Source organism: Oncorhynchus gorbuscha, linkage group LG22, assembly GCF_021184085.1.
Source record: "Oncorhynchus gorbuscha isolate QuinsamMale2020 ecotype Even-year linkage group LG22, OgorEven_v1.0, whole genome shotgun sequence".
Taxonomy (NCBI): Eukaryota; Metazoa; Chordata; class Actinopteri; order Salmoniformes; family Salmonidae; genus Oncorhynchus; species Oncorhynchus gorbuscha.
In genome coordinates, this window is record NC_060194.1 from 6,634,043 (window position 1) to 6,660,228 (window position 26,186).

At 43.4% G+C, this 26,186-nt stretch overlaps 1 protein-coding gene across 1 annotated transcript; it reads left to right on the forward strand.

Annotated features, from left to right (window-relative positions):
• Positions 1-757: 757 nt before the first annotated feature.
• LOC124010027 (receptor-interacting serine/threonine-protein kinase 2-like) lies at positions 758-26,186 on the forward strand. Its single transcript, XM_046322332.1, has 11 exons — positions 758-954; positions 1,308-1,461; positions 3,456-3,611; positions 7,049-7,206; positions 8,209-8,258; positions 8,606-8,767; positions 9,578-9,663; positions 10,084-10,188; positions 17,608-17,698; positions 17,946-18,152; positions 25,223-26,186. The coding sequence occupies exons 1-11, from the start codon at positions 758-760 to the stop codon at positions 25,600-25,602; spliced, it is 1,746 nt and encodes a 581-aa protein (XP_046178288.1). The 3' UTR covers positions 25,603-26,186.

Genomic DNA, 26,186 nt, shown 5'->3' on the forward strand with positions numbered 1-26,186 from the left:
ATGGGTTGATCAATTTGATTTCCATTGATCATTTTTGTGTGATTTTGTTGTCAGCCCATTCAACTATGTAAAGAAAAAATGATTTAATAAGAATATTTAATTCATTCAGATCTAGGATGTGTTATTTTAGTGTTCCCTTTATTTTTTTGAGCAGTGTATGAACTGGTGACAGCGTCCAAGATGGTCAACCGTTGTTTTCAGTGTAATCTTCTCACATTCGCGTACACATCATTTCATGGTTGTTGCCATCGTTCCAGATCCGGTTTCAGAGAGCTGATAACACCTGCACTCAGTGCTCACTGGAGCAGCGACGTCGTCATCCAGAAACATGACAGATAGTGGATTCATATAAAAACAGATCATCTTTGGCTGTGAGTGGAAAGAAATGTTTTAGCAGCCTTTAAGACACGTGAATAATTTAATGGATCTTTTGTGTACAAAGGTGATGTATTATTGGAAATGTTCAAATTTGACTTATCTATGAGGCCGTCTATAGACGGGTTGGTTGTTTAGCAACAAAACCAATGCGGGCACAACTATGGGGCAAAACAGACGTGGTTGGCTTGCGAGTCAAACGTCATCAAGTGAAGTGGCTATTGTACCTAAACTGAATGGAGAATTTATCAATCGATGCTCTGCTCTGTCACTCCACCAATGGGCTTTTTCGTTTCGTCGGGAAACAGGAACCCCCAATTCCCCTTTCTCTTTTAGACAAAGGACCTTGAAAGAGTTCCTTTTTTCTAAGCTCACAATAATTATGGAGCAGCACCACATGGGCTGTGTGAACCTTTGTAGTCTCACGAGCAATCTACCGGTGATCTCCTATCAAAAGCTGACGGATTTACATTACCTGAGCAAAGGTGGGTTCGGAAGCGTGTTCAAGGCACTGCATTCCGATTGGCGGACCACCGTTGCCATCAAGTGCCTGAAATTGGATTCTCCTGTTGGCGAAAGGTATTTTTGTTCAAGTCATTCCACCAGATTAAGTAGGACTATGCCATTCGGTTTTGTCTGGCTAGAATCAGTCATCGCCTACTCAAATTAGATGTTGATTCATTTATCCAGAGGCCCCTTGCGATTGCCTTACAGAATGCTGCTGCTGCTGTCTACATTTTGGACTGACAATCAGTAACAGCAGCAGAGTGGTAGAGACCTTGATTTCTTCTCATGCCCCTATGAATGGGTGAATGGGAGACTGTGCTTTCTCTATACACATGAGAAAGCAACAGGAATGTTAATCCACGTGCCATCATGAACACCATGACAGGAATGCCAAAAGGTGACCTAATCCAGGACTGTGTTTGCAGGGAGAGGAATTGCCTGCTGGAGGAGGCGGCAGTGCTCCACAAGGCCAGGTTCAACTACATCATCCAGATCTTTGGCGTGTGCGACGAGCCTGAGTCCTTCGGCATCGTCACCGAGTACGTGAGCAATGGCTCGCTGGATCAGCTGCTTCACGAGGTAGGCCTACATACACTTCGTAAGAACAGTGTACGTGCATAAACAAGGGAGTCGGGACTGAGTCTCTTGCCATATCAGTCTATGGGGTGGAATTTTTTTTCTCCAACTGTTTCAAACAGAGTTCTAGTATGAGTTCAATCATTTTCAATGGAGAAGCAGCCACTGAAGCGGCCAGCAGCATACCACCCCGCATCCCAATGCTGGCTTGTTTCTGAAGCTAAGCAGGGTCATGATTAGATAACCTTTTGGCATTCCTGGTTGGTCCCTAGATGGATAGATCAGATGCTTCTGGAAGTGGGGTTGGAGGGCCAGTAGGAGGCACTATTTTCTCAGGTCTAAAAAAATATCCCAATGCCCCAGGGCAGTGATTGGGGACATTGCCCTGTGTAGTGTGCTGTCTTTTGGATGGGATGTTACACAGGTGTCCTGACTCTCTGTGGTCACTAAAGATCCCATGGCACTTATCGTAAGAGTAGGGGTGTTAACCGCGGTGTCCTGGCTAAATTCCCAAGCTGTCCCTCATACCATCACTGTCACCTAATCATCCCCAGCTAACAATTGGCTCACTCATCCCCCTCCTCTCCCCTGTAACTATTCCCCAGGTAGTTGCTGTAAATGAGAATGTGTTCTCAGTCAACTTACCTTAGTTAAATAAAACGGACAATTCAGGTTTTGGTATCAGGTTACTGCTATGCTCCTACTAGGACGGGAAATGCGAGTGCTGCAATGTTGGTACAAAGTGTTTATGGCTCTTTAACCGTAATCAGGATATTTTTGACTAACCTTTTCTTGGCAACACTTTCTTCGTTCTCAATACAGAAGAAACCTGTCCATTTATAAGAGGCTGTGGTACTCCGAAAACCTGTTATTATTGTATATGGCGGCGAATCGTCATTCATGGTCGGTGGGGCCATCTGTTTTGAGCCCCACATTTTTTTTCCAACCCCCCCCCCAAAACAAATGTTAAAAAATTAATAAAATAAAAAAAGTAATAAAAAATAATATATATATATACTACCGTACATTTTCTGGTCCTTTAAAATAACATAAAATTTATCAGAAATACAGTGTAGATATTGTTAATTTTGTAAATGACTATTGTAGCTGGAAACGGCAGATTCTTTTAATGGAATATCAACATAGGTGTACAGAGGCCAGTTTCAGCAACCATCACTCCTGTGTTCCAATAGCATGTTGTGTTGGCTAATCCAAGTTAATCATTTTAAAAGGCTAATTGATCATTAGAAAACCCTTTTGCAATTATGTTAGCACAGCAATAAACTGTTGTGCTGATTTCAAAGAAGCAATAAAACTGGCCTTCTTTTGAGTATCTGGAGCATCAGCATTTGTGGGTTCGATTGCAGGCTCAAAATGGCCAGAAACAATGAACTTTCTACTGAAACTCATCAGTCTATTCTTGTTCTGAGAAATAAAGGCTATTCCATGCAAGAAATTGCCAAGAAACTGAAGATCTCGTACAACGCTGTGTATTATTCCCTTCACAGAACAGCGTAAATTGGATCTAACCAGAATAGAAAGAGGAGTGGGAGAACCCGGTGCACAACTGAGCAAGAGGACAAGTACATTAGAGTGTCTAGTTTGAGAAACAGACACAAATCTCACAAATCCTCAACTGGCAGCTTCATTAAATAGTACACGCAAAACACCAGTCTCAAGGTCAACAATGAAGAGGCCACTCCGGGATGCTGGCCTTCTAGGCAGAGTTCCTCTGTCCAGTGTCTGTGTTCTTTTGCACATCTTATCTTTTCTTTTTATTGGCCAGTCTGAGAGATGGCTTTTTCTTTGCAATTCTGCCTAGAAGGCCAGCATCCCGGAGTCGCCTCTTCACTGTAGTATCAAAGCCAATGACGAATTTTCGAACCAATACATTCTGTTTCACTTTCTCGTTCTCTCCCTACTATTTCCACTCTACCTTCTGTGTAGACTTTTTTTCACATGTACTCTTTCCCCTTGTCTCCTCCCACACTCTGTAGAATAACCTTTACCCCCCGCTGGCCTGGTCGTTGAGGCTGCGTGTCCTGTACGAGATAGCTCTGGGGGTGAACTTCCTACACAACATGACCCCCCCCCTCCTGCACCACGACCTCAAGACACAGAACATTCTGCTGGATGGAGAGTTTCATATCAAGGTGTGTGTGTGTCAACCTCAGTCTTATTCAGCTTGGGCTCACATTATAAAGTATAATTCCTGTTTGCAAAGGCAATTTGTTACATTTTAATTTACATTTAGTATGACAGTTGTCTTCATGGTTTCAATTAGTGATGCACCGATATTACATATTTGGCCGATACCGATATTCCGATATTTTCCTTGCCATAGAAACTGATAACCGTTATTTTTAAACTTATGCAGGCTTTTAAGCATTCTAGTACAGTTAACGCACACACACATGGACACAGCGGTCTAAGGCACTGCATCTCAGTGCAAGAGGCGTCACTACAGTCCCTGGTTTGAATCCAGGCTGTATCACATCCGGCTGTGATTGGGAATCCCATAGGGCAGTGCATTATTTCACTTATAATTCACTGTATCACAATTCCAGTGGGTCAGAAGTTTACATACAGTAAGTTGACGGTGCCTTTAAACAGCTTGGAAAATTCCAGAAAATGATGTCATGGCTTTAGAAGCTTCTGATAGGCTAATTGACCTCATTTGAGTCAATTGAAGGTGTACCTGTGGATGTATTTCAAGGCCTACCTTCACACTCAGTTCCTCTTTGCGTGACATCATGGGAAAATCAAAAGAAATCAGCCAAGACCTCAGAAAATAAATGTTTGACTTCCACAAGTCTGGTTCATCCTTGGGAGCAATTTCCAAACGCTTCAAGGTACCATGTTCAACAATAGTACACAAATATAAACACCACAGGACCACGCAGCCGTCATACCGCTCAGGAAGGAGAATCGTTCTGTCTCCTAGAGATGAACGTACTTTGGTGCGAAAAGTGCAAATCAATCCCAGAACAACAGCAAAGGACCTTGTGAAGATGCTGGAGGAAATGGGTACAAAAGTATCTATATCCATAGTAAAACAGGTGCAATATTGACATAACCTGAAAGGCCGCTCGGCAAGGAAGAAGCCACTGCTCCAAAACCGCCACAAAAAAGCCAGACTACGGTTTGCAACTGCACATGGGGACAAAGATCATACTTTTTGGAGAAATGTCCTCCAGTCTGATGAAACAGAAATAGAACTGTTTGTCCATGATTATTATCATGATTATGATTATGATCGTTATGTTTGGAGAAAAAAGGGGGAGGCTTGCAAGCCGAAGAACACCATCCCTACCATGAAGCACGGGGGTGGCAGCATCATGTTGTGGGTGTGCGTTGCTGCAGGAGGGACTGGTGCACTTCACAAAATAGATGGCATCATGAGATAGGAAAATGATGTGGATATATTGAAGCAAAATCTCAAGACATCAATCAGGAAGTTAAATCTTGGTTGCAAATGGGTCTTCCAAATGGACAATGACCCCAAGCATACTTCCAAAGTTGTGGCAAAATGGCTTAAGGACAACAGAGTCAAGGTATTGGAGTGGCCATCACAAAGCCCTGACCTCAATCCTATAGAAAATTTGTGGGCAGAACTGAAAAAGCGTGTGCGAGCAAGGAGGCCTACAAACTTGACTCGGTTACACCAGCTCTGTCAGGAGGAATGGCTACCCGAAACGTTTGACCCAAGTTAAACAATTTAAAGGCAATACACTCAATTAGCATTTGGGAGCATGTAAACTTCTGACCCATTGGGAATGTGATGAACGAAATAAAACCAGAAAGAAATCATTCTCTCTACTATTATTCTGACATTTCACATTCTTAAAATAAAGTGGTGATCTTAACTGACCTAAGACAGGGAGTTTTTACTAGGGTTAAATGTCAGAAATTGTGAAAAAGTGAGTTTAAATGAATTTGCCTAAGGTGTATGTAAACTTCCGACTTCAACTGTATCTCCTCATTTACCAGTAAAACATAATCAGAACTTATTTCTTTCACTTACTTTCTGTGCTGTTTCATTTGTTCAGTTTCATTCTCAACCAGGATTTCACTGCTTTACATGAAGTTTCAGCTCTGTCTGTCCATGGCCTCTCTTCCTCAGTGCGTACTGTCACTTTGTCCTGTTTCCATCCTGTCCAGCTGTGTATGTAACATTTCACATAAACCCTGTTTCTTGTCTGCATCGAAGTAGTGGTCCTTGTACATAGCATCGAGCATGGTGGCGACACAGTAAAGAGAATGCGACTGAATCGCTTGTTCACAGCCTGTGTCTGCAGTTTTGTTGAGCAGGTATTTCAACGCCATGACAGCGGGTAGATGTGCTTATTTCTCGAGTCAGTAGTTCGAATGGAGCTAGCTAGTGTGTTCATGTTTCAAACATGTTCTCAAATGCCATTGAAGTGGCAGCAGCGGTATGACAACCAGCACATTCATGGGCGTGCAATACGACTTACCTCAGTACGAAATCCTAGACGACCCACTCTGCTGTCCGACTCGGCATGCTCATGGGGCAGATATCGCTGGTCCAAAAATGTCAGTTGTGAAGCTAAGAGCAGTGACTCTATTAACTGTGGAACTCCGGTAGAGCAACATCTGAACCGGTGCTTGACCAGTCGGCGAAAGCCAGTGGGGGTCAGGAGAGACGGTTAGAATATGAATGAATGCACTCCATTATCCAAAGCAACCATCCTGCATCAACCAATTGGATCTTAATTTGTCCTTATTTTCATGCTAGTTGCCTAATGTGTCTTTTAACTTGGCCCAAATTTCATTTGGTTGTGCACCAACTCCACTTTCCATTGTCACTGAGAAATACTCAATGAACAATGATTTTGAGAGGGAAAAGCGAAAAATAATAACTAGCTCGTAACATGTTTTATCATTTTAAAAGTAGATCTCATGCTAGAAAAAGTTGGAGACCCCTAATGTAGACCTAAATATTTGGTTAGTCTGATTGTCAGTGTCTTTTTGGAAGTCCAGGGTTGTGTTCTGCAGGGAGAGAACGTTGAGCAAAGTGGGTCGGTACTACTTGGACTCCATGTCCAATAAGAACATTGATTTTCACTTTTTCGCTGCAAAACAGTTTGTTTACGTGTGCCCTACTGAACACGACCCAGCTCTGCAACAGGTTGTTGTCATTGTTGTCTACACCCCAACCCGACCACTCTTCTGCCACATCTGGTCTCTTGGCCTATCCCACCCCTACAGGAGGGCAGCTCCCGCTCAGCCCCATCCAAGCTCTTCCCTGTTCCTGCATCCCAATGGTATAACCAGTTTCCACCTGATGCTAGGATAGCAGAGAGTCCATCTTCTGGAAACGTCTGAAACCCTCTTCAAAGAGTATCTTTAAATAAGATATCTGTCTTATTCTCATAAGTTTACACTTGTCTTTTCCTACCTGTACTGACTTTGTTGACAACATCTTTATTGAGGAAACATGTACCTAGGGCTACGACTCTGATACGCGGTTGTCTCACCTAGCTATCTTAAGATGAATGCACTAACTGTAAGTCTATCTGGGTAGGAACATCTGCTAAATGACTCAAATGTAATGTAAATGTCTGTCCAGATAGCAGACTTTGGCCTGTCTAAGTGGCGCCAGCTGTCGATCAGTAAAGGCTCGGGATCCAAGCCACCTGAGATGGGAGGCACCATCATCTACATGCCCCCAGAGGAGTACGAACCCTCCAAAAACCGCTGTGCAGTCTTCAAACACGACATCTACAGGTGAGCCAGCCAACCAGAACCAGGGTTTGAGTTCTAGCTATGTTGACAGATCTCTTTGTGCTTTACAGCGCATCTCTGGCATGACAATGAAAATCCGTGCACTCGGCTAAAGTATGAAGTGATATGACATCCGGGCTACCGAGGAAGAATATTAACATTTCTTCAGACCACTGTCTTAAAGGTGCCTTCACGATTCAATGTGTAATATAAAACCTACCCAGATCTACTCAATGATTTACATTGTTTTTGTTTTGCAGTAATAATGACTGACAATAACTCCCTTAACCAAATCCTATGTGAGTCAAATGCAATTTGAAACGTGGGTGAAATTTGAATAGAAAATATGTTTCTCTGGAAGTTGAGCAAGTCTTTCTGTGGTGACCCACCACTTTACAACACAACTACAACATTCTCAGTGTATCTTTTTAAAGGGAGAGGAGCAGAAGTGTGTCAGCCAGCTAAGGATTTTTGACATAACTTTCTAAGAGAAGTCTCTGTACCGCAAGGCACGTTTATTATTTAACCTACGGTAAAACTACAAGGCACGTCTATTACTTAGCTGACGGTAAATCGGACCACATTCCTCACAAACAGTGAGGTACTTTGTGTTAAGCTCCAATTTCAATTTCATCTCAGTGATTGACTATAGGTAGCTTGCCCTTTCTAGATGAACGCCGCCTTAAATGAATCCTTTGTTAGAGCGAATATGTCAAAAAGGAAACGTAGAAAAAAAGATATGACACTAGCCCTTCAACTTCCCCTAACCTCTGATTTACATTCACTGGGGCTTTTGGGACTTGAACAGATGTCATTATGACTGAGTCATTTTGTCACTGGAAATTGTGTTGGTATAAGACTGAGGAAATTACATTTGTGACTTCCTCCCTTTAAGGGAAGGCCAACTCATCTGACATAAGTGGTTTTTTGTCCCCAGAGGCTGCTATTCTAACTGTGGGCCAAATAATGTGATGTTCCTGTTTTTCGTGATGTTCCCATTTTTAGTTACGCTATCATTATGTGGGAGGTGCTATCCAGGAGGATACCATTTGAAGGTAAGTCATTGTGTAGATTCTTTCTTCACTGTTAGAATGCATTGCATTTGCCAACATTGACCTGACTTTTGTGGAAGCATATACTGTAGCTTCATTCAAAAAAATATAATTCTGTCAGCTATATGCTTCCATAGATATAGATTAGCCACATGACCTCACTGTGTTTGTAGTCAGTGACATATACCAAACTCATGAGTTGACGTTTCTGGTCCTCTGCATCCTCGAAAAAAGGAAAAACAAAGAGCAAATATAGTTGGTGGCAGCGGTGGGATTTCCAGCCTCAAGTGATATTAAATCTTCATTCGGAACTAAAACGCTGAGTGAGAATTGGTATGTTTTCTGTACAGAGGCAACCAATCCCATGCAGGTCATGTTCAGCGTACTGCGTGGGATACGTCCCGACATAGGCCTGGACTGTCTACCAGGGGACATCCCCAGCAGGGAGACACTCATCAACCTCATGACCTGCGGCTGGACTGCCAACCCTGACGAACGGCCCTGCTTTTTCAGTAAGAGACATAATAATAATAATAGTATATTTATTTTCTATAGCGTTTTTCATTACAAGTAGAATCTCAAAGTCACTTAAGTCAAATAAGGGAGTTCTTGGGCAATAGTCTTCCACAACTTCAGATGCAGTTTGGAAAAGCAGAGAGGGAGAGAGCATTGATGGTGCAGCCAGGCAGGGAGGTAGAGATCCTCTGACAGACAGGTCCCAGAGTGCTTCATCGGGCACCTCGTCGTCTTCGACGTTCACAGCTCTTCCTTTGTAGTTAGGCTGGATCGTCCACCACAAGAAGTGTAGCACCCACCTGGGTGATACTTCGGCGGCAATTAGACCACCACACCTCGGCAGTAGTCCGGAGAAACTCCCTATGAGGCGAGCCTCTCCATCCCCTCACACCCAGTCCACTTCCCTCCAGGAACCTGGGCAGGCCAACAAGCTGATGCTGCTGATCAGTGTTGCTGCATCGTTCAAATCATATTTTAGCTTACGAGCTCTTAACTTTGACCTCAATTCATTTGTAAGGGCCATGACCTCCAACTCATTACCTTAACATAGGATGAAGTTGCCCCTAGACACAGATCTCAGATCAGTTTGGTGCTTTCCTAACCCAAATGGTTAGTTAAGGTTCTGTCTGATTCTGGATCTGCCCCTGTCACCTTACCTTGTTACTCTGAGCTGAAACCGTCCTTGATCAACATGTCTAGCGCAATATTTCAATGTATTATTAATGTATTATCTATGTAGGTGTTGCAAGTATACATTTGACCCTGAAATCTACAGAGTCATAACCACTTCTCCCTGTCTTGTGCAGTGTGTGTGATAGAGCTGGAGCCAATGCTGAGGAGGTTTGATGAAATTGACATCCTGGAGGCCGTGCTGGAGGTCAAGAAGTCAAAGGTCAGTCAGTGCGAGACTGCACAGGACACAGGTCACAAGGAAAATAATTTGGCAGGATCTGTTTGGCAGTGCAAACACGTTTGTCAATATATATAAAGAGTTCCAAGTCATTCAGTGTGACTCAAGTAACACTGTATGTGTGTATTGTGAAAGGTTTTCGTTGCACAAATTTGATGACATCAGACCTGACCAGGGTTTGCAGCGTCGTGTTTCGTGATATGGCTTGAAATAGATGACTCGACAAATGACGAACCGAGAGACAAATGGATGACTTGACGTTTCGGTACAAATATTCCGACACCGCCTACTTTTACTTTATTCTTCAACATTAGGAGGTGGAAGAAAATGTACACAGTGATATGCATCTGTGGCATCGTATATCATATTCCCTCTCTTTCTCGTCCCCCTCTCTCTCTCTAGCTGATGAGGAGGGCAGGCTGCTACTCTGCCACACCCGTGGCGGGTGAGAAGGAGAGGGAGGAGAAGATTTTAAACATTCTGAAGGACAACCCCAGTCCCTGGCAAGTGAGTACACTGACCTTTGAAAGAGCACCATCCACAGGGGGATAAAGTTCTGTCACTGCAATGGATTTCCGTCATATAGATTCTGGAGAGGACGTTTATGAGATCGGTGTAGATCAATAAAAATCTCTTGGGGGGGGCTGGTTTGGTTTGAGATGACACAGCTTAATGCAGACAGAATACAAATGTATTCTCAAATATTCGATTTTCTCAGTTATGCCGCGTGCACAGAACGGACATGCATGATTGTTGCTGAAACGCCAATGTTCAGATGAAGGGGATTTAAATCGTTTATAATGTACTTCACAGCGGCGCTCAACTCAGACAGCTGTACGTTGCGTACTCTAGCTGCTGGATAAGTAATTCAAAGCCTCTACTTTATCACTCAGGATATAACTTTCCAGTACTACTATATTTGCCATGTAACATTGTTGAAAGAACATCAGACAACAACATAGTAGAATAGTTTACCTTAGTCGGCTTGAGGTCGTGTGGTTTAATGCGAGATAAATATTCCTCTCGAGGCGCATTCAAGTTGTGACAGCCATAGGAGGGAAACGTATTCTGAAAGCAGTCAATGCACTACAAAGCACCCCCACACCTCCTCCTCCTCCATGCTTCACCGGTGAGAAACACACATGCAGAGATCATTCGTTCAAAAATCTCTAATTTGGACTGATCAGAGTAAAGGACAGATCTCCACCGGTCTAATGTTCATTGCTCGTGTTTCTTGGCCCAAGCAAGTCTCTTCTTATTGGTGTCCTTTAGTAGTGGTTTCTTTGCAGCAGTTTGACCATGAAGGCCTGATTTCACGCAGTCTCCTCTGAACAGTTGATGTTGAGATGTGTCTGTTACTTGAACTCTGTGAAGCATTTATTTGTGCTGCAATCTGAGGTGCAGTTAACTCTACTGAACTTATCCTCTGCAGAAGAGGTAACTCTGGGTCTTCCTTTCCCGTGGCAGTCCTCATGAGAGCCAGTTTCATCATAGCGCTTGATGGTTTTTGCGAATGCACTTGAAGAGACTTTCAAATTTCTTGAAATTTTCCGAATTGACTGACCTTCATGTCTTAAAGTAATGATGGACTGTCATTTCTTTGCTTATTTGAGCTTTTCTTGCCATAATATGGACTTTTACCAATTAGGGCTATCTTCTGTATACCCCCCTACCTTGTCACAACACAACTGATTGGTTCTAGCGCATTAAGAAGTTAAGAAATTCCACAAATGAACTTTTAACAGGGCACACCTGTTAATTGAAACGCAGTCCAGCTCACAATCTCATGGAAGCTGGTTGAGAGAATGCTAAGAGTGTGCAAAGCTGTCATCAAGGCAAAGGGTGGCTACTTTAAATAATCTTTTGTTTAACACTTTTTTAAAATGTAAAAAATAAAGAAAAGACCTGGAATGAGTAGGTGTGTTCAATCTATTGACGGGTACTGTGTATATTATACTGAATAAAAATATCAACGCAACAATTTCAATGATTTTATGAGTTTCATTTCATATCAGGAAATCAGTCAATTTAATTAAATTCATAAGGCCCTAATCTATGAATTTCACATGACCGGGCAGGGGTGTTGGATCCGTGTGGCTCAGTTAGTAGAGCATGGCACTTGTAACACCAGGGTTGTGGGTTCGATTCCCACAGGGGACCAGTATGAAAATGTAGGCACTCACTCTGGATATGGGCATTGTCACTCTGGATATGGGCATCTCGTAAATTGCAGTCATGAGTGATCCTTGAAGGGCATAGGCCCACCCACTAGGGAGCCCTAGCCAATCAGAATGAGTTTTTCCCCACCAAAGGGTTTTATTACAGACAGAAATACTCCTCAGCACCCCCCATCAGACGATCCCGCAGGTGAGGAAGCCGGTTGGACGTACTGGCAAATTCTCTAAAACGATCTTGGAGGCAGCTTATGGTAGAGAAATAAACATTCAATTCTCTGGCAACAGCTCTGGTGGACATTAAACCTTGAGACATCTGTGGCATTATGTTGTGTGAAAAACTGCATTTTAAAGTGGCCTTTTATTGTCCCTAGTCAGGCGGATGGATTATCTTGGCAAACAAGAAATGCTCACTAATAGGGATGTAAAATACATTTCTGCACAACATTTGAGGGAAAGAAGCTAATTTTAGCAAATGTATACAAATATCAAATGTGAAATACGTTATTTACCTAAGTATTCAGATCCTTTGCTATGAGACTCAAAATCGAGTTCAGGTGCATCTTGTGGTAAATTGATTGATTGAACATGATTTGGAAAGACCCTGTCTATATGAGGTCCCACAGTTGACAGTGCACGTCAGAGCAAAAACCAAGGCATGAAATCGAAGGAATTGTCTGTAGAGCTCAGAGAGAGGGTTGTAATCGAGGCACAGATCTTTGGAAGGGTTCCAAAAAATGTCTGCAGCATTGAAGGTTTCCAAGAACACAGTGGCCTCCATCATTCTAAAAAGGAAGAAGCTTGGAACCATCAAGACTATTTCTAGAGCTGGTTTCCCGGCCAAACTGAGCAATCGCGGGAGAAGGGCCTTGGTCAGGGAGGTGACCAAGAAACCGTTGGTCACTCTGACAGAGCTCCAGAGTTCCTCTGTAGAGATGGGAGAACCGTCCAGAAAGACAACCATCTCTGCAGATCCCAACAATCAGGCATTTATGGTAGAGTGGCCAGACGGAAGCCACTCTTCAGTAAAAGGCACATGACTGCCTGCTTGGTGTTTGCCAAAAGGCACCTAAAGACACTCAGACCAAGATTCTCTGATCTGATGAAACCAAACCTGAATGCCAAACGTCACGCCTGGAGGAAACATGGCATAATCCCTAAAGCATGGTGGTGGCAGCATCATGCTGTGATGACATTTTTCAGTGGCAGGGACTGGGAGACTAGTCAGGATCGAGGGAAAGGTGAAATTAGAAAAGTACAGAGAGATCCTTGATGAAAACCTGCTCAGGACCTCAGACTGGGGTGAAGGTTCACCTTCCAACAGGACCACAACCCTAAGCACAGACCCAAGACAATGCTGAAGTTTCTTTGGGACAAGTCTCTGAATGTCCTTGAGTGGCCCAGCCAGAGCCCGGACTTGTACCCGATCGAACATCTCTGGAGAGACCTGAAAATAGCTGTGCAGCAACGCTCCACATCCAATCTGACAGAGCTAGAGAGGATCTGCAGCGAAGAATGGGAGAAACTCACCAAATACAGGTGTGCCAAGCTTGTAGTGTCATACTCAAGAAGACTCGAGGCTGTAATCGCTGCCAACGGTGCTTCAACAAGGTACTGAGAACACTTATGTCAGAACACTTATGTCAATGTGATATTTCCGTTTTTTATTTTTAATACATTTGCACACAAAAATGTACTAAATGTCACTAAATCAAACTTTTTAAATGCACTTCAAATGAAATTTGATCGGATGTATTCATATTCTTCAACTTCATTTTTTTGATGGAGATGTGAACCCAACATATTAAGAACTTGTAGATAAAATGTGAAATCAACCAACATCCTTCATATAAAAGACTATATCAAAAGATAAAAGTGTATTATTAATATCGTGAATTTGGCATCCTATTTATAAGGCAAATAGTAACTACTGCGTTCATCCACCTCTGGCCTGCTCGCCTCCCTACCACTTAGGAAGTACAGCTCCCGCTCAGCCCAGTCAAAACTGTTCGCTGCCCTGGCCCCCCAATGGTGGAACAAACTCCCTCACGACGCCAGGACAGCGGAGTCAATCACCACCTTCCGGAGACACCTGAAACCCCACCTCTTTAAGGAATACCTAGGATAGGATAAGTAATCCCTCTCACCCCCCCCCCCTTAAGTTTTAGATGCACTATTGTAAAGTGACTGTTCCACTGGATGTCATAAGGTGAATGCACCAATTTGTAAGTCGCTCTGGATAAGAGCGTCTGCTAAATGACTTAAATGTAAATGTCTTAAATGTACTTCTAAACTTCCAAAGATCCAGTCAACCATGGATGAATGACAGTATACCCTAGCATGGATGAATGACAGTATACCCTAGCATGGATGAATGACAGTATACCCTAGCATGGATGAATGACAGTATACCCTAGCATGGATGAATGACAGTATACCCTAGCATGGATGAATGACAGTATACCCTAGCATGGATGAATGACAGTATACCCTAGCATGGATGAATGACAGTATACCCTAGCATGGATGAATGACAGTATACCCTAGCATGGATGAATGACAGTATACCCTAGCATGGATGAATGACAGTATACCCTAGCATGGATGAATGACAGTATACCCTAGCATGGATGAATGACAGTATACCCTAGCATGGATGAATGACAGTATACCCTAGCATGGATGAATGACAGTATACCCTAGCATGGATGAATGACAGTATACCCTAGCATGGATGAATGACAGTATACCCTAGCATGGATGAATGACAGTATACCCTAGCATGGATGAATGACAGTATACCCTAGCATGGATGAATGACAGTATACCCTAGCATGGATGAATGACAGTATACCCTAGCATGGATGAATGACAGTATACCCTAGCATGGATGAATGACAGTATACCCTAGCATGGATGAATGACAGTATACCCTAGCATGGATGAATGACAGTATACCCTAGCATGGATGAATGACAGTATACCCTAGCATGGATGAATGACAGTATACCCTAGCATGGATGAATGACATACCCTAGCATGGATGAATGACAGTATACCCTAGCATGGATGAATGACAGTATACCCTAGCATGGATGAATGACAGTATACCCTAGCATGGATGAATGACAGTATACCCTAGCATGGATGAATGACAGTATACCCAACCATGGATGAATGACAGTATACCCTAGCATGGATGAATGACAGTATACCCTAGCTACTCGATAAAATGATGGTGTCCTTTGTTGGACACATCAGATGTCAATGTAGCCTACATAAACCCAAACTCACTCCACATACAGCTTGTGTAGGAAACGTTTGTTACTTTCAACTATTCAATGTTATTTTGGTAGATTACGCAAATGAATATGGAAGCTGATCAATGTCAACATGTGTTGACATGATAGCTAAAACTGAAACATACACAGCTTGTTTGTTACCAAAGCTAAGCAGGTTTTTATAGAGGTCGGCATCTGGATGGTACACTCCTGGATGGTAGACCAATTCTAACTTAAGTGCATTACCTCTTCCTAACAGTAGGAGTCACTGTTCAGGCAGGAATCGTTGGACTGTGCCTTCTCCTTTCATTTCAATATACAGTCCGTCTTTATTTAGATTGATGGCATGGCGTTGAAACAATGACATTGATTTAAACATTCCATTGCACTATCAACATTGAAACAAGACCAAATAACATGTCTAAATCAAGTCTTAAATCCAACATAATTTCAACCAATAATACAAGCATTTGGAACACCTGCTCTTTCCATGACATAGATTGACAAGGTGAATCCAGGTGAAAGCTATGATTCCTTATTGATGTCACTTGTTAAATCCACTTCAAATCAGTGTAGATGAAGGGGTGGAGACAGGATAAAATACACTGCTCAAAAAAATAAAGGGAACACTTAAACAACACAATGTAACTCCAAGTCAATCAAACTGTCCACTTAGGAAGCAACACTGATTGACAATACATTTCACATGCTGCTGTGCAAATGGAATAGACAACAGGGGGAAATTATAGGCAATTAGCAAGACACCCCCAATAAAGGAGTGGTTGTGCAGGTGGTAGCCACAGACCACTTCTCAGTTCCAACGCTTCCTGGCTGATGTTTTGGTCACTTTTGAATGCTCGCGGTGCTTTCACTCTAGTGGTAGCATGAGACGGAGTCTACAACCCACACAAGTGGCTCAGGTAGTGCAGCTCATCCAGGATGGCACATCAATGCGAGCTGTGGCAAGAAGGTTTGCTGTGTTTGTCAGCGTAGTGTCCAGAGCATGGAGGCGCTACCAGAAGACAGGCCAGTACATCAGTAGACGTGGAGGAGGCCGTAGGAGGGCAACAACCCAGCAGCAGGAATGCTACCTCCCCTTTTGTGCAAGGAGGAGCAGGAGGAGCACTGCCAGAGCCCTGCAAAATGACCTCCAGCAGGCCACAAATGTGCATGTGTCTGCTCAAACGGTCAGAAACAGACTCCATGAGGGTGTTATGAGGGCCCGACGTCCACAGGTGGGGGTTGTGCTTATAGCCCAACACCGTGCAGGACGTTTGGCATTGCCAGAGAACACCAAGATTGGCAAATTCGCCACTGGCGCCCTGTGCTCTTCACAGATGAAAGCAGGTTCACACTGAGCAAGTGACAGACATGACAGAGTCTGGAGACGCTGTGGAGAACATTCTGCTACCTCCAACATCCTCCAGCATGATCGGTTTGGCAGTCATGGTGTGGGGTGGCAATTCTTTGGGAGGCCGCACAGCCCTCCATGTGCTCGCCAGAGGTAGCCTGACTGCCATTAGGTACCGAGATGAGATCCTCAGACCCCTTGTGAGACCATATGCTGGTGCGTTTGGCCCTGGGTTCCTCCGCCCGCCCGTTCCCCAGACCTGAATCCAATTGAGCACATCTGGGACATCATGTCTCGCTCCATCCACCAACGCCACGTTGCACCACAGACTGTCCAGGAGTTGACGGATGCTTTAGTCCAGGTCTGGGAGGAGATCCCTCAGGAGACCATCCGCCACCTCATCAGGAGCATGCCCAGGCGTTGTAGGGAGGTCATACAGGCACGTGGAGGCCACACACACTACTGAGCCTCATTTTGACTTGTTTTAAGGACATTACATCAAAGTTGGATCAGCCTGTAATGTGGTTTTCCACTTTAATTTGAGTGTGACTCCAAATCCAGACCTCCATAGGTTGATAAATTTGATTTCCACTGATCATTTTTGTGTGATTTGTTGTCAGCACATTCAACTATGTAAAGAAAAAAGTATTTAATAAGAATATTTAATTCATTCAGATCTAGGATGTGTTATTTTAGTGTTCCCTTTATTTTTTTTGAGCAGTGTAATACTTTTTAAGCCTTGAGACACATACACAATCCATTTCTGAATTATGTCATTCAGAGGTTGAACGGGACACGGTAGTAGGTGCCAGACACACCGGTTTGAGTGTGTCAAGAACTACAATGCTGCTGGTTTTTCACGCTCAACAGTTTTCCGTGTGTATCAAGAATGGTCCACCATCAAAAGGACATCCAGACAACTTAACACAACTGTGAGCATTTGAGTCAACATGGGCCAGCATCCCTATGGAATGCATCCCTACGGACACCTTGTAGAGTCCATGCCAAAACAAATTGAGGTTGTTCTGAGTGCAAAAGGGGGAACAACTCAATATTAGGAAGGTGTAGTAGATTGGAGCGGTAACCAGATTTTCTTACCGTCCTTCTCTCACTGCCATAGGGAAGCTCTGGCTCTGGGTCTTGCTCCTCCCAGGACACGGACATCTCCCGACCGAGCTCCCTCACTAGCACCAATGCCCCACCTTTTAAAGGTAAGCCTACCTCCTTTCCTGTACTGTGATTGACAGCTGCAAATGACTGCTGAAGAGTTTCCTGAGTACTATTCTGTTGCTGCGTTGTATATTCTTCTCTTTTGAAAATACTTTGAATTGACACATCTTTCCTCAAGTTAATGAGGAGAATATCCTCCTCTTCTTCCCTGGAGGAGCATCCTCTGATTGACACCCATCTCTCCTCGTCTCTCATTCCCCCCCAACCCCTCCTTCTCACCCCTCCTAGAAGTATCCCTCATGTCGTTCATGTCCCACAACCTGGAGCCCCTCAGAAAGCGGACCCTAGAGGACAACCACCTCAACGACTACCCCCAGAGTGCCAGGCCGCTGAATAACCTCGATATTCCCCTCAAACCAGGCCTGCCGGAGACGGAGTGTGTGATGCACCTGGACAACCTCACCCTGAAGTCACAGCCATACCAACCACAGCCAGGTGAAGGAAGTTCACAACGAAATCACAACATGACTAACATTACACCCTCCTAGTCTCACTACCTACAGTGCCTTCAGAAAGTATTCATATCCCTTGAGTTATTCACCATTTTGTTGTGTCACAGCCTGAGTTCAAAGTGGATTAAATATATTTAATCCACAATATACATAAGTATTCCTCACATACATAAGTATTCACACCCCTGAGTCAATACTTTGTAGAAAATCTTAATCAAAGATTATTTTTGTTGTTGCATACAAATTTTGTAGATGTTATTGTGGGTGTAGAGAAATGCTTGTGTTTCTAGCTCCAACAGTACAGTAATATCTAACAATTCAGAACAATACACACAAATCTAGAAGTAGAAGACTGGAATTAAGAAATAAACTGAACAAATATATAAACGCAACATGTAAAGTGTTGGTCCCATGTTTCATGAGCTGAAATAATAAATCTACACACAAAATAGCACCGAAAGCTTATTTCTTTCAAATGTTGTGCACATATCTTTATATCCCTTATTAGTGAGCATTTCTCCTTTGCCAAGATAATCCATCCACTTGACAGGTGTGACATATCAAGAAGCTGATGAAATCGCATGATCATTACACAGGTGCACCTTGTGCTGGGGACAATAAAATGCCACTTTAATTTGTGTAGTTTTGTCACACAACACAATGCCACAGATGTCTCAAGTTTTGAGGGAGCGTGCAATTGGCCTGCAGGAATTGGCATAACTGCAGGAATGTCCACCAGAGCTGTTTCCAGAGAATAGACATTTCTGCCTCCAATGTCGTTTTAGAGAATTTGGCAATACTTCATACCGGCCTCACAACCACAGACCACATGTGACTACGCCAGCCTCAGGTGCTGAGGAGTATTTCTGTAATAAAAGCCATTTGTGAAGAAAATAACTCTGATTGGCTGGGAGGGCATTGTCATGCTGGAGGGTCCTGAGCCTGCAGGAAGGGTACCACATGAGGGAGGAGGATGTCTTCCCTGTAATGCACAGCATTGAGATTGCCTGCAATGACAACAAGCTCAGTCCGATGATGCTGACACACCGCCCCAGACCATGACGGACCCTCCACCTCCAAATCGAGTACAGGCCTCGGTGTAACGCTCATTCCTTCGACGAATAATGGGAATCTGCCATCACCCCTGGTGAGAAAAAAACGCAACTCATCAGTGAAGAGCACTTTTTGCCAGTCCTGTCCGGTCCAGCGACGGTGGGTTTGTGCCCATAGGCGACATTGTTGCTGGTGATGTCTGGTGAGGACCTGCCTTACAACAGGCCTACAAGTCCTCAGTCCAGCCTCTCTCAGCCTATTGCGGACAGTCTGAGCACTGCTGGAGGGATTGGGCGCTCCTGGTTTAACTCGGGCAGTTGTTGTTGCTCTCCTGTACCTGTCCCGTAGGTGTGAAGTTCGGCTGTACCGATCCTGTGCAGGTGTTGTTACACGTGGTCTGCCACTGCGAGGATGATCAGCTGTCCATCCTGTCTCCATGTAACACTGTCTTAGGCGTCTCACAGTACGGACATTGCAATTTATTGCCCTGGCCACATCTGCAGACCTCATGCCCCCTTGCAGCATGCCTAAAGCACGTTCACGCAGATGAGCAGTGACCCTGGGCATCTTTCTTTTGTTGTTTTTCCAGAGTCAGTAGAAAGGCCTCTTTTTTAGTGTCCTAAGTTTTCATGACTGTGCCCTGTGCCTACCGTCTGTAAGCTGTTAGTGTCTTAAAGACCGTTCCGCAGGTGCATGTTCATTAATTGTTTATGGTTCATTGAAAAGCATGGGAAACAGTGTTTAAACCCTTTACAATGAAGATCTGTGAAGTTAATTGTATTTTTACAAATTATCTTTGAAAGACATGGTCCTGAAAAATGGCTGTTTCTTTTTTTTCTGAATTTATGTACAGTGCATTCAAAAAGTATTCAGACCCCTTGAGCTTTTCCACGTTTTGTTACGTTACAGCCTTATTCTAAAGTGTATTAAATCAAACTGCACACGATACCCCAAAATGACAAAGCAAAATAAAAATGAAATATCACATTTTACATAAGTATTCTGAGCCTTTACTCAGTACTTTGTTAAAACACCTTTGGCAGCGATTACAGCCTCAAATCATCTGACGCTACAAGCTTGATACACCTGTACTTGGGGAGTTTCTCCCATTCTTCTCTACAGATCCTCTCAAGCTCTGTCAGGTTGTATGGGGAGCGTCACTGCAAAGCTATTTCCAGGTCACTCCAGAGATGTTAGATCGGGTTCACGTCTGGGCCACTCAAGGAAATTGAGACTTGTCCAGAAGCCACTCCTGCATTGACTTGGCTATGTGCTCAGGGTTGTGGTCCTGTTGGAAGGTGAACCTTCAATCCAGTCTGAGGTCCTGAGCGCTCTGGAGCAGGTTTTCATCAAGGATTTCTCTGTACTTTGCTCCGTTCATCTTTCCCTCGATCCTGACTAGTCTCCAAGTCCCTACCGTGACCATTGGGTTCATGGTCACCTCCCTGACCAAGGCCCTTCTCCCCAGATTGCTCAGTTTGGCTGGCCAACCAGCTCTAGGAAGACTCTTGGTGGTTCCAAACTTCTTCCATTTGAGAATGATGGAGGCCACTGAGTTCTTGGGGACCTTCAATGCTGCATACATTTTTTGGTACCCTTCCCCAGATCTGTGCCTTGACACAATCCTGTCTCTGAGCTTTAAAGACAATTTCTTCAACCTCATGGCTCGATTTTTGCTCTGACAGGTAATGTCAACTGTGGGACCATTTTATATAGACAGGTGTGTGCCTGTCCAATCAATTGAATTTACCACAGGTGGACTCCAATCAAGTTGTAGAAACATCTCAAGAATGATCAATGGAAACAGGTTCCACCAGAGCCTCATCGCAAAGGGTCTGAATACTTATGTAAATAAGGTATACATTTGCAAAAAATATGTTTTTTTTGCTTTGTCATTATGGGGGGAAAGATATGTAATCAATTTTAGAATACTTTCCGAATGTACTGTGTGTATTAGCTATTTGACACTTGGGGGGGTCAGAGCAAAACGGAGAACACCATCCTGACTTTGCATATCTGTAAAGTAAAAATATGTACAAAAAAATGTATAAAATAAATCAAACTTATGTTACTTTAATATTGCTACACATATGTACAGTTGAAGTCGGAAGGTTACATACACTTAGGTTGGCGTCATTAAAACTCGTTTTTCAACCACTCCGCAAATTTCTTGTTAACAAACTATAGTTTTGGCAAGTCGGTTAGGACATCTACTTTGCATGACAAGTCATTTTTCCAACAATTGTTTACAGAGATTATTTCACTTATAATTCACTGTACCACAATTCCAGTGGGGTCAGAAGTTTACATACACTAAGTTGACTGTGCCTTTAAAAAAGCTTGGAAAATTCCAGAAAATGATGTCATGGCTTTAGAAGCTTCTAAAAAACTAATTGACATCATTTGAGTCAATTGGAGGTGTACCTGTGGATGTATTTCAGGGGCCTACCTTCAAACTCAGTGCCTCTTTGTGTGACATCATGGGAAAATCAGCCAAGACCTCAGAAAAAGAATTGTAGACCACCACGTGTCTGGCTCATCCTTGAGAGTGATTTCCAAACGCCTGAAGGTACCACATTCATCTGTACAAACAATAGTATGCAAGTATAAACACCATTGGACCACGCAGCCATCATACCGCCCAGGAAGGAGACGCTTTCTGTCTCCTAGAGATTAACATACTTTGGTGCGAAAGGAGCAAATCAATCCCAGAACAACAGCAAAGGACCTTGTGATGATGCTGGAGGAAACAGGTACAAAAGTATCGATATCCACAGTAAAACAAGTCCTATATCGACATAACCTGAAAGGCCGCTCTGCCAGGAAGAAGCCACTGGGATTGACCACCATAAAAAAGCCAGACTGCGGTTTGTAACTGCACATCGTACTTTTTGGAGTAATGTCCTCTGGTCTGATGAAACAAAAATATAACTGTTTGGGCATGATGACCATCGTTATGTTTGGAGGAAGAATGCTTGCATGCCGAAGGACACCATCCCAACCATGAAGCAAGGGGGTGGCAGCATCATGTTATGGGGGTGCGTTGCTGCAGGAGGGACTGGTGCACTTCACAAAATAGATGGCATCATGAGATAGGAAAATTATGTGCATATATTGAAGCAACATCTCAAGACATCAGTTAGGATGTTAAAGCTTGGTCGCAAATGGATCTTCCAAATGGACAATGACCCCAAGCATACTTCCAAAGTTTTGGCAAAATGGCTTAAGGACAACAAAGTCAAGGTATTGGAGTGGCCATCACAAAGCCCTGACCTCGGTCCTATAGAAAATGTGTGGGCAGAACTGAAAAAGCGTGTGTGAGCAAGGATGCCAACAAACCTGACTCAGTTACACCAGATCTGTCAGGAGGAATGGGCCCAAATTCACCAAACGTATTGTGGGAAGCTTGTGGAAGGCTGCCTGAAACATTTGACCCAAGTTAAACAATTTAAAGGCAATGCTACCAAATACTAATTGTATGTATGTATGTATGTATGTATGTATGTATGTATGTATGTATGTATGTATGTATGTATGTATGTATGTATGTATGTATGTATGTATGTATGTATGTATGTGTATGTATGTATGTATGTGTGTATGTGTGTATGTATGTATGTATGTATGTATGTATGTATGTATGTATGTATGTATGTATGTATGTATGTATGTATGTATGTATGTATGTATGTATGTATGTATGTATGTATGTGTGTATGTGTGTATGTGTGTATGTGTGTATGTGTGTATGTGTGTATGTGTGTATGTGTGTATGTGTGTATGTGTGTATGTGTGTATGTGTGTATGTGTGTATGCGTGCATGTGTGCATGTGTGCATGTGTGCATGTGTGCATGTGTGCATGTGTGTAAACTTCTGAAGCACTGGGAATGTGATGAAAGAAATAAAAGCTGAAATAAATCACTATTATTCTGACATTTCACATTCTTAAAATAAAGTGGTGATCCTTTGGGTGGACATTTACATTTACATTTAAGTCATTTAGCAGACGCTCTTATCCAGAGCGACTTACAACCATTTCAGATTGTCAGTGGTGTGTACGCAGAACTTGAAGCTTTTCACCTTCTCTACCCTGTCAATGTGGAGCGGGGCGTGTTCTCTCTGCTGTCTCCTGAAGTCCATGATCTGTTCCTTCATTTTGTTGACGGAGAGGTTATTTTCTTGGCTCCGCCGCCAGGGCCCTCACCGTCTGCCTGTAGGCTGTCTTGGCTGTCTTGTCATTGTTGGTAATCAGGCCTACTACTGTTGTGTTGTCTGCAAACTTGATGATTGAGTTGGAGGTCTGCGTGGCCATGCAGTCATGGGTGAACAGAGTACAGGAGGGGGCTGAGCACGCACCCTTGATGTGGCCCGTGTGTTGAGAATCAGCGAAGTGGAGGTGTTGTTTCCTACCTTCACCACCTAGGGTGAGGCCCGTCAGGAAGTCCAGGACCCAGTGGCACAGGGTGGGATTTAGCATTTTTGGCAGCAATTACAGCTGTGAGTTTTTCTGGGTAAGTCTCTAAGAGCTTTCCACACTTGCCTTAGATTTAAGTCAAATCTGTAACTCGGCCACTCAGGAACATTCACTGTCTTCTTGGTAATCAACGCCAGTGTAGATTTGACCTTGTGTTTTAGGTTATTGTCCTGCTGAAAGGTGAATTCATCTTCCAGTGTCTGGTGGAAAGCAGACTGAACCAGGTTTTCCTCTCGGATTTTGCCTGTTTTGCTCCATTTCATTTATTTTTGTTATCCTGAAAAAAATCCTCAGTCCTTAACGATTACAAGGATACCCATTACATGATGCAGCCATCACTGTGCTTGAAAATATATAGGGAGAGTGGTACTCAGTAATGTATTGGATTTGCCCCAAACATAGCACTTTAAATTCAGTACAAAAATAAAATTGCTTTGCCACATTTTTTTGCAGTATTACATTAGTGCCTTGTTGCAAACAGGATGCATGTTTTGGAATATTTGTATTCTGTACAGGCTTCCCTTTCACTCTGTCAATTAGGTTAGAATTGTGAAGTAACTGCAATGTTGCTGAACCATTCTTAATTTTCTCCTATCACAGGCATTAAACAGTAACTGTCTTCAAATCACCATTGGCTTCCTGGTGAAATCACTGAGCGATTTCCTTCCTCTCTGGCAACTAAGTTAGGAAGGAGGCTTGAAACTTTGTAGTGACTCTGCGTATTAATACAACCATCCAAAGTGTAATTAATAACTTCATCATTATCAAAGAGATATTAAGTGTCTGCTTTGTTATTTTTTTTACCCATCTACCAATAGGTGCCCTACTTTGAGAGGCATTGGAACACTTTCCTGGCCTTTGTGGTTGAATCTGTGCTTGAAATTCACTACTTAACTGAGGGACCTTACAGATATTTGTGTGTGAGGTAGAGATTGGGTATTCATTCAAGTCATGTTAATAACTATTACTGAACACAAGTGAGTCCATGCAACTTATATTATGTGATTTGTTAAGCACAGTAGGCTCCCGAGTGGCACAGTGGTTTAAGGCACTGCAACTCAGTGCTAGATACGTCACTACAGACCCTGGTTCGATCCATGGTTAGATCCCGAGCTGTATCCCAACTGGCCTTAATCAGGAGTCACATAGGGGGGCACACAATTGGCCCAATGTTGTCCGGGTTAGGGGAGGGTTTGGTCGGGTTAGGCTGTCATTGGAAAATAAGAATTTGTTCTTCACTGTCTTGCCTTGTAAAATAAAGGTTACATTTAAAAAAAGCTAATGTTTACTCCAGAACATATTTATGCATGCCATAAAAGGGATTGAATACTTATTGACTCAAGAAATTTAAGCATTTAATTTTAATTTTATGTAAAACGAAATTCCAATTTGACATTATGGGGTATTGTGTGTAGATCTGTGACACCATATCTAAATTGTCGAATAAGTCTTGGTGCGTATACTTTCTTTAGGCACTGTATATTACCTCTCATCTAATACCTACTTTGCCCCCCACCTTCCCCAGATTTCACCCTGCCATCAAACCCCCTCGGCTTGGGCCCCATGGCATGCTGGATCGCTGCACGGCGCGAGGAAATCGTCTCCAAGATGACGGAGGCCTGCCTGAACCAGAGCCTGGACGCTCTGCTTGCATGCTCTCTCCTGATGCACGAGGACTATGAGCTGGTGGTGAACCGGGCCACGCGCACTGCCAAGGTCCGCCAGCTCCTTGACACCTGCCACCGTCACAGCGAGGACTTCTGCCGCGTGGTGGTCCGCAAACTCAAGGACAGCAAGCAACTGGGCCTGCAGCCATACGCCCCAGAGCTCGGCTCCCTTGTGGCCGCACCAAACACCAGCACACCCCCACTCTCGGTGTCCGACAACAACCCAAGGAATTACTAGGACAGAACTAGACCAGAGACCAGAAAGACTATAAACTGTAAAATACTTAGCTCATTGAGCTACTGTAGGTGGTGTCTCTTAGTCCTGGGTCATTTTCATTAGGCAACACATGGAAGAAAACTAACTCCAACTGAATAGACTACCTGAATGTTTTCTTTTGCTACAGTGTGCCCTAATGAATATGACCCTGGGTTTTTACTGTGAACTTTGAAGGGGGGTCAGTCAGGCCTGCCCAAGGCCCAGGGTTCCTGTCTGGAAGCTGTTTTCCACTGTGCCTACAGGCCTAGGATTATTGCAGTTTAGCTGATGTTGAGCCTAAAAACACAATTCCCATAGATAGGTTAGCTGACAACATCACAAAAACGATGCACACACTGCAACGGAGCAGAAGTCCAGATCGCTACTAACAATGACAAGAAACTGCCATGTGGGGAATCGTAAATGACTCATTTCAGCTAGTTTCATATTGTTCTTGATACCTTTGTCTTGTTTTGACTTATTTTATGTCAATGCTAATATGGATACAGTTAGCTAGCTAGCTAACCAACAACTGTAACAATGTATTTGAGACAAGTGCTCAAATG

Excerpts from the sequence above, each read along its gene's own strand:
- LOC124010027 (XM_046322332.1), top strand. The coding sequence starts at position 758 with ATGGAGCAGCACCACATGGGCTGTGTGAACCTTTGTAGTCTCACGAGC. Across the intron at positions 1,462-3,455 it reads TGGATCAGCTGCTTCACGAG|AATAACCTTTACCCCCCGCT; the intron begins GTAGGCCTACAT and ends CACACTCTGTAG. Across the intron at positions 8,259-8,605 it reads CAGGAGGATACCATTTGAAG|AGGCAACCAATCCCATGCAG; the intron begins GTAAGTCATTGT and ends TTTTCTGTACAG.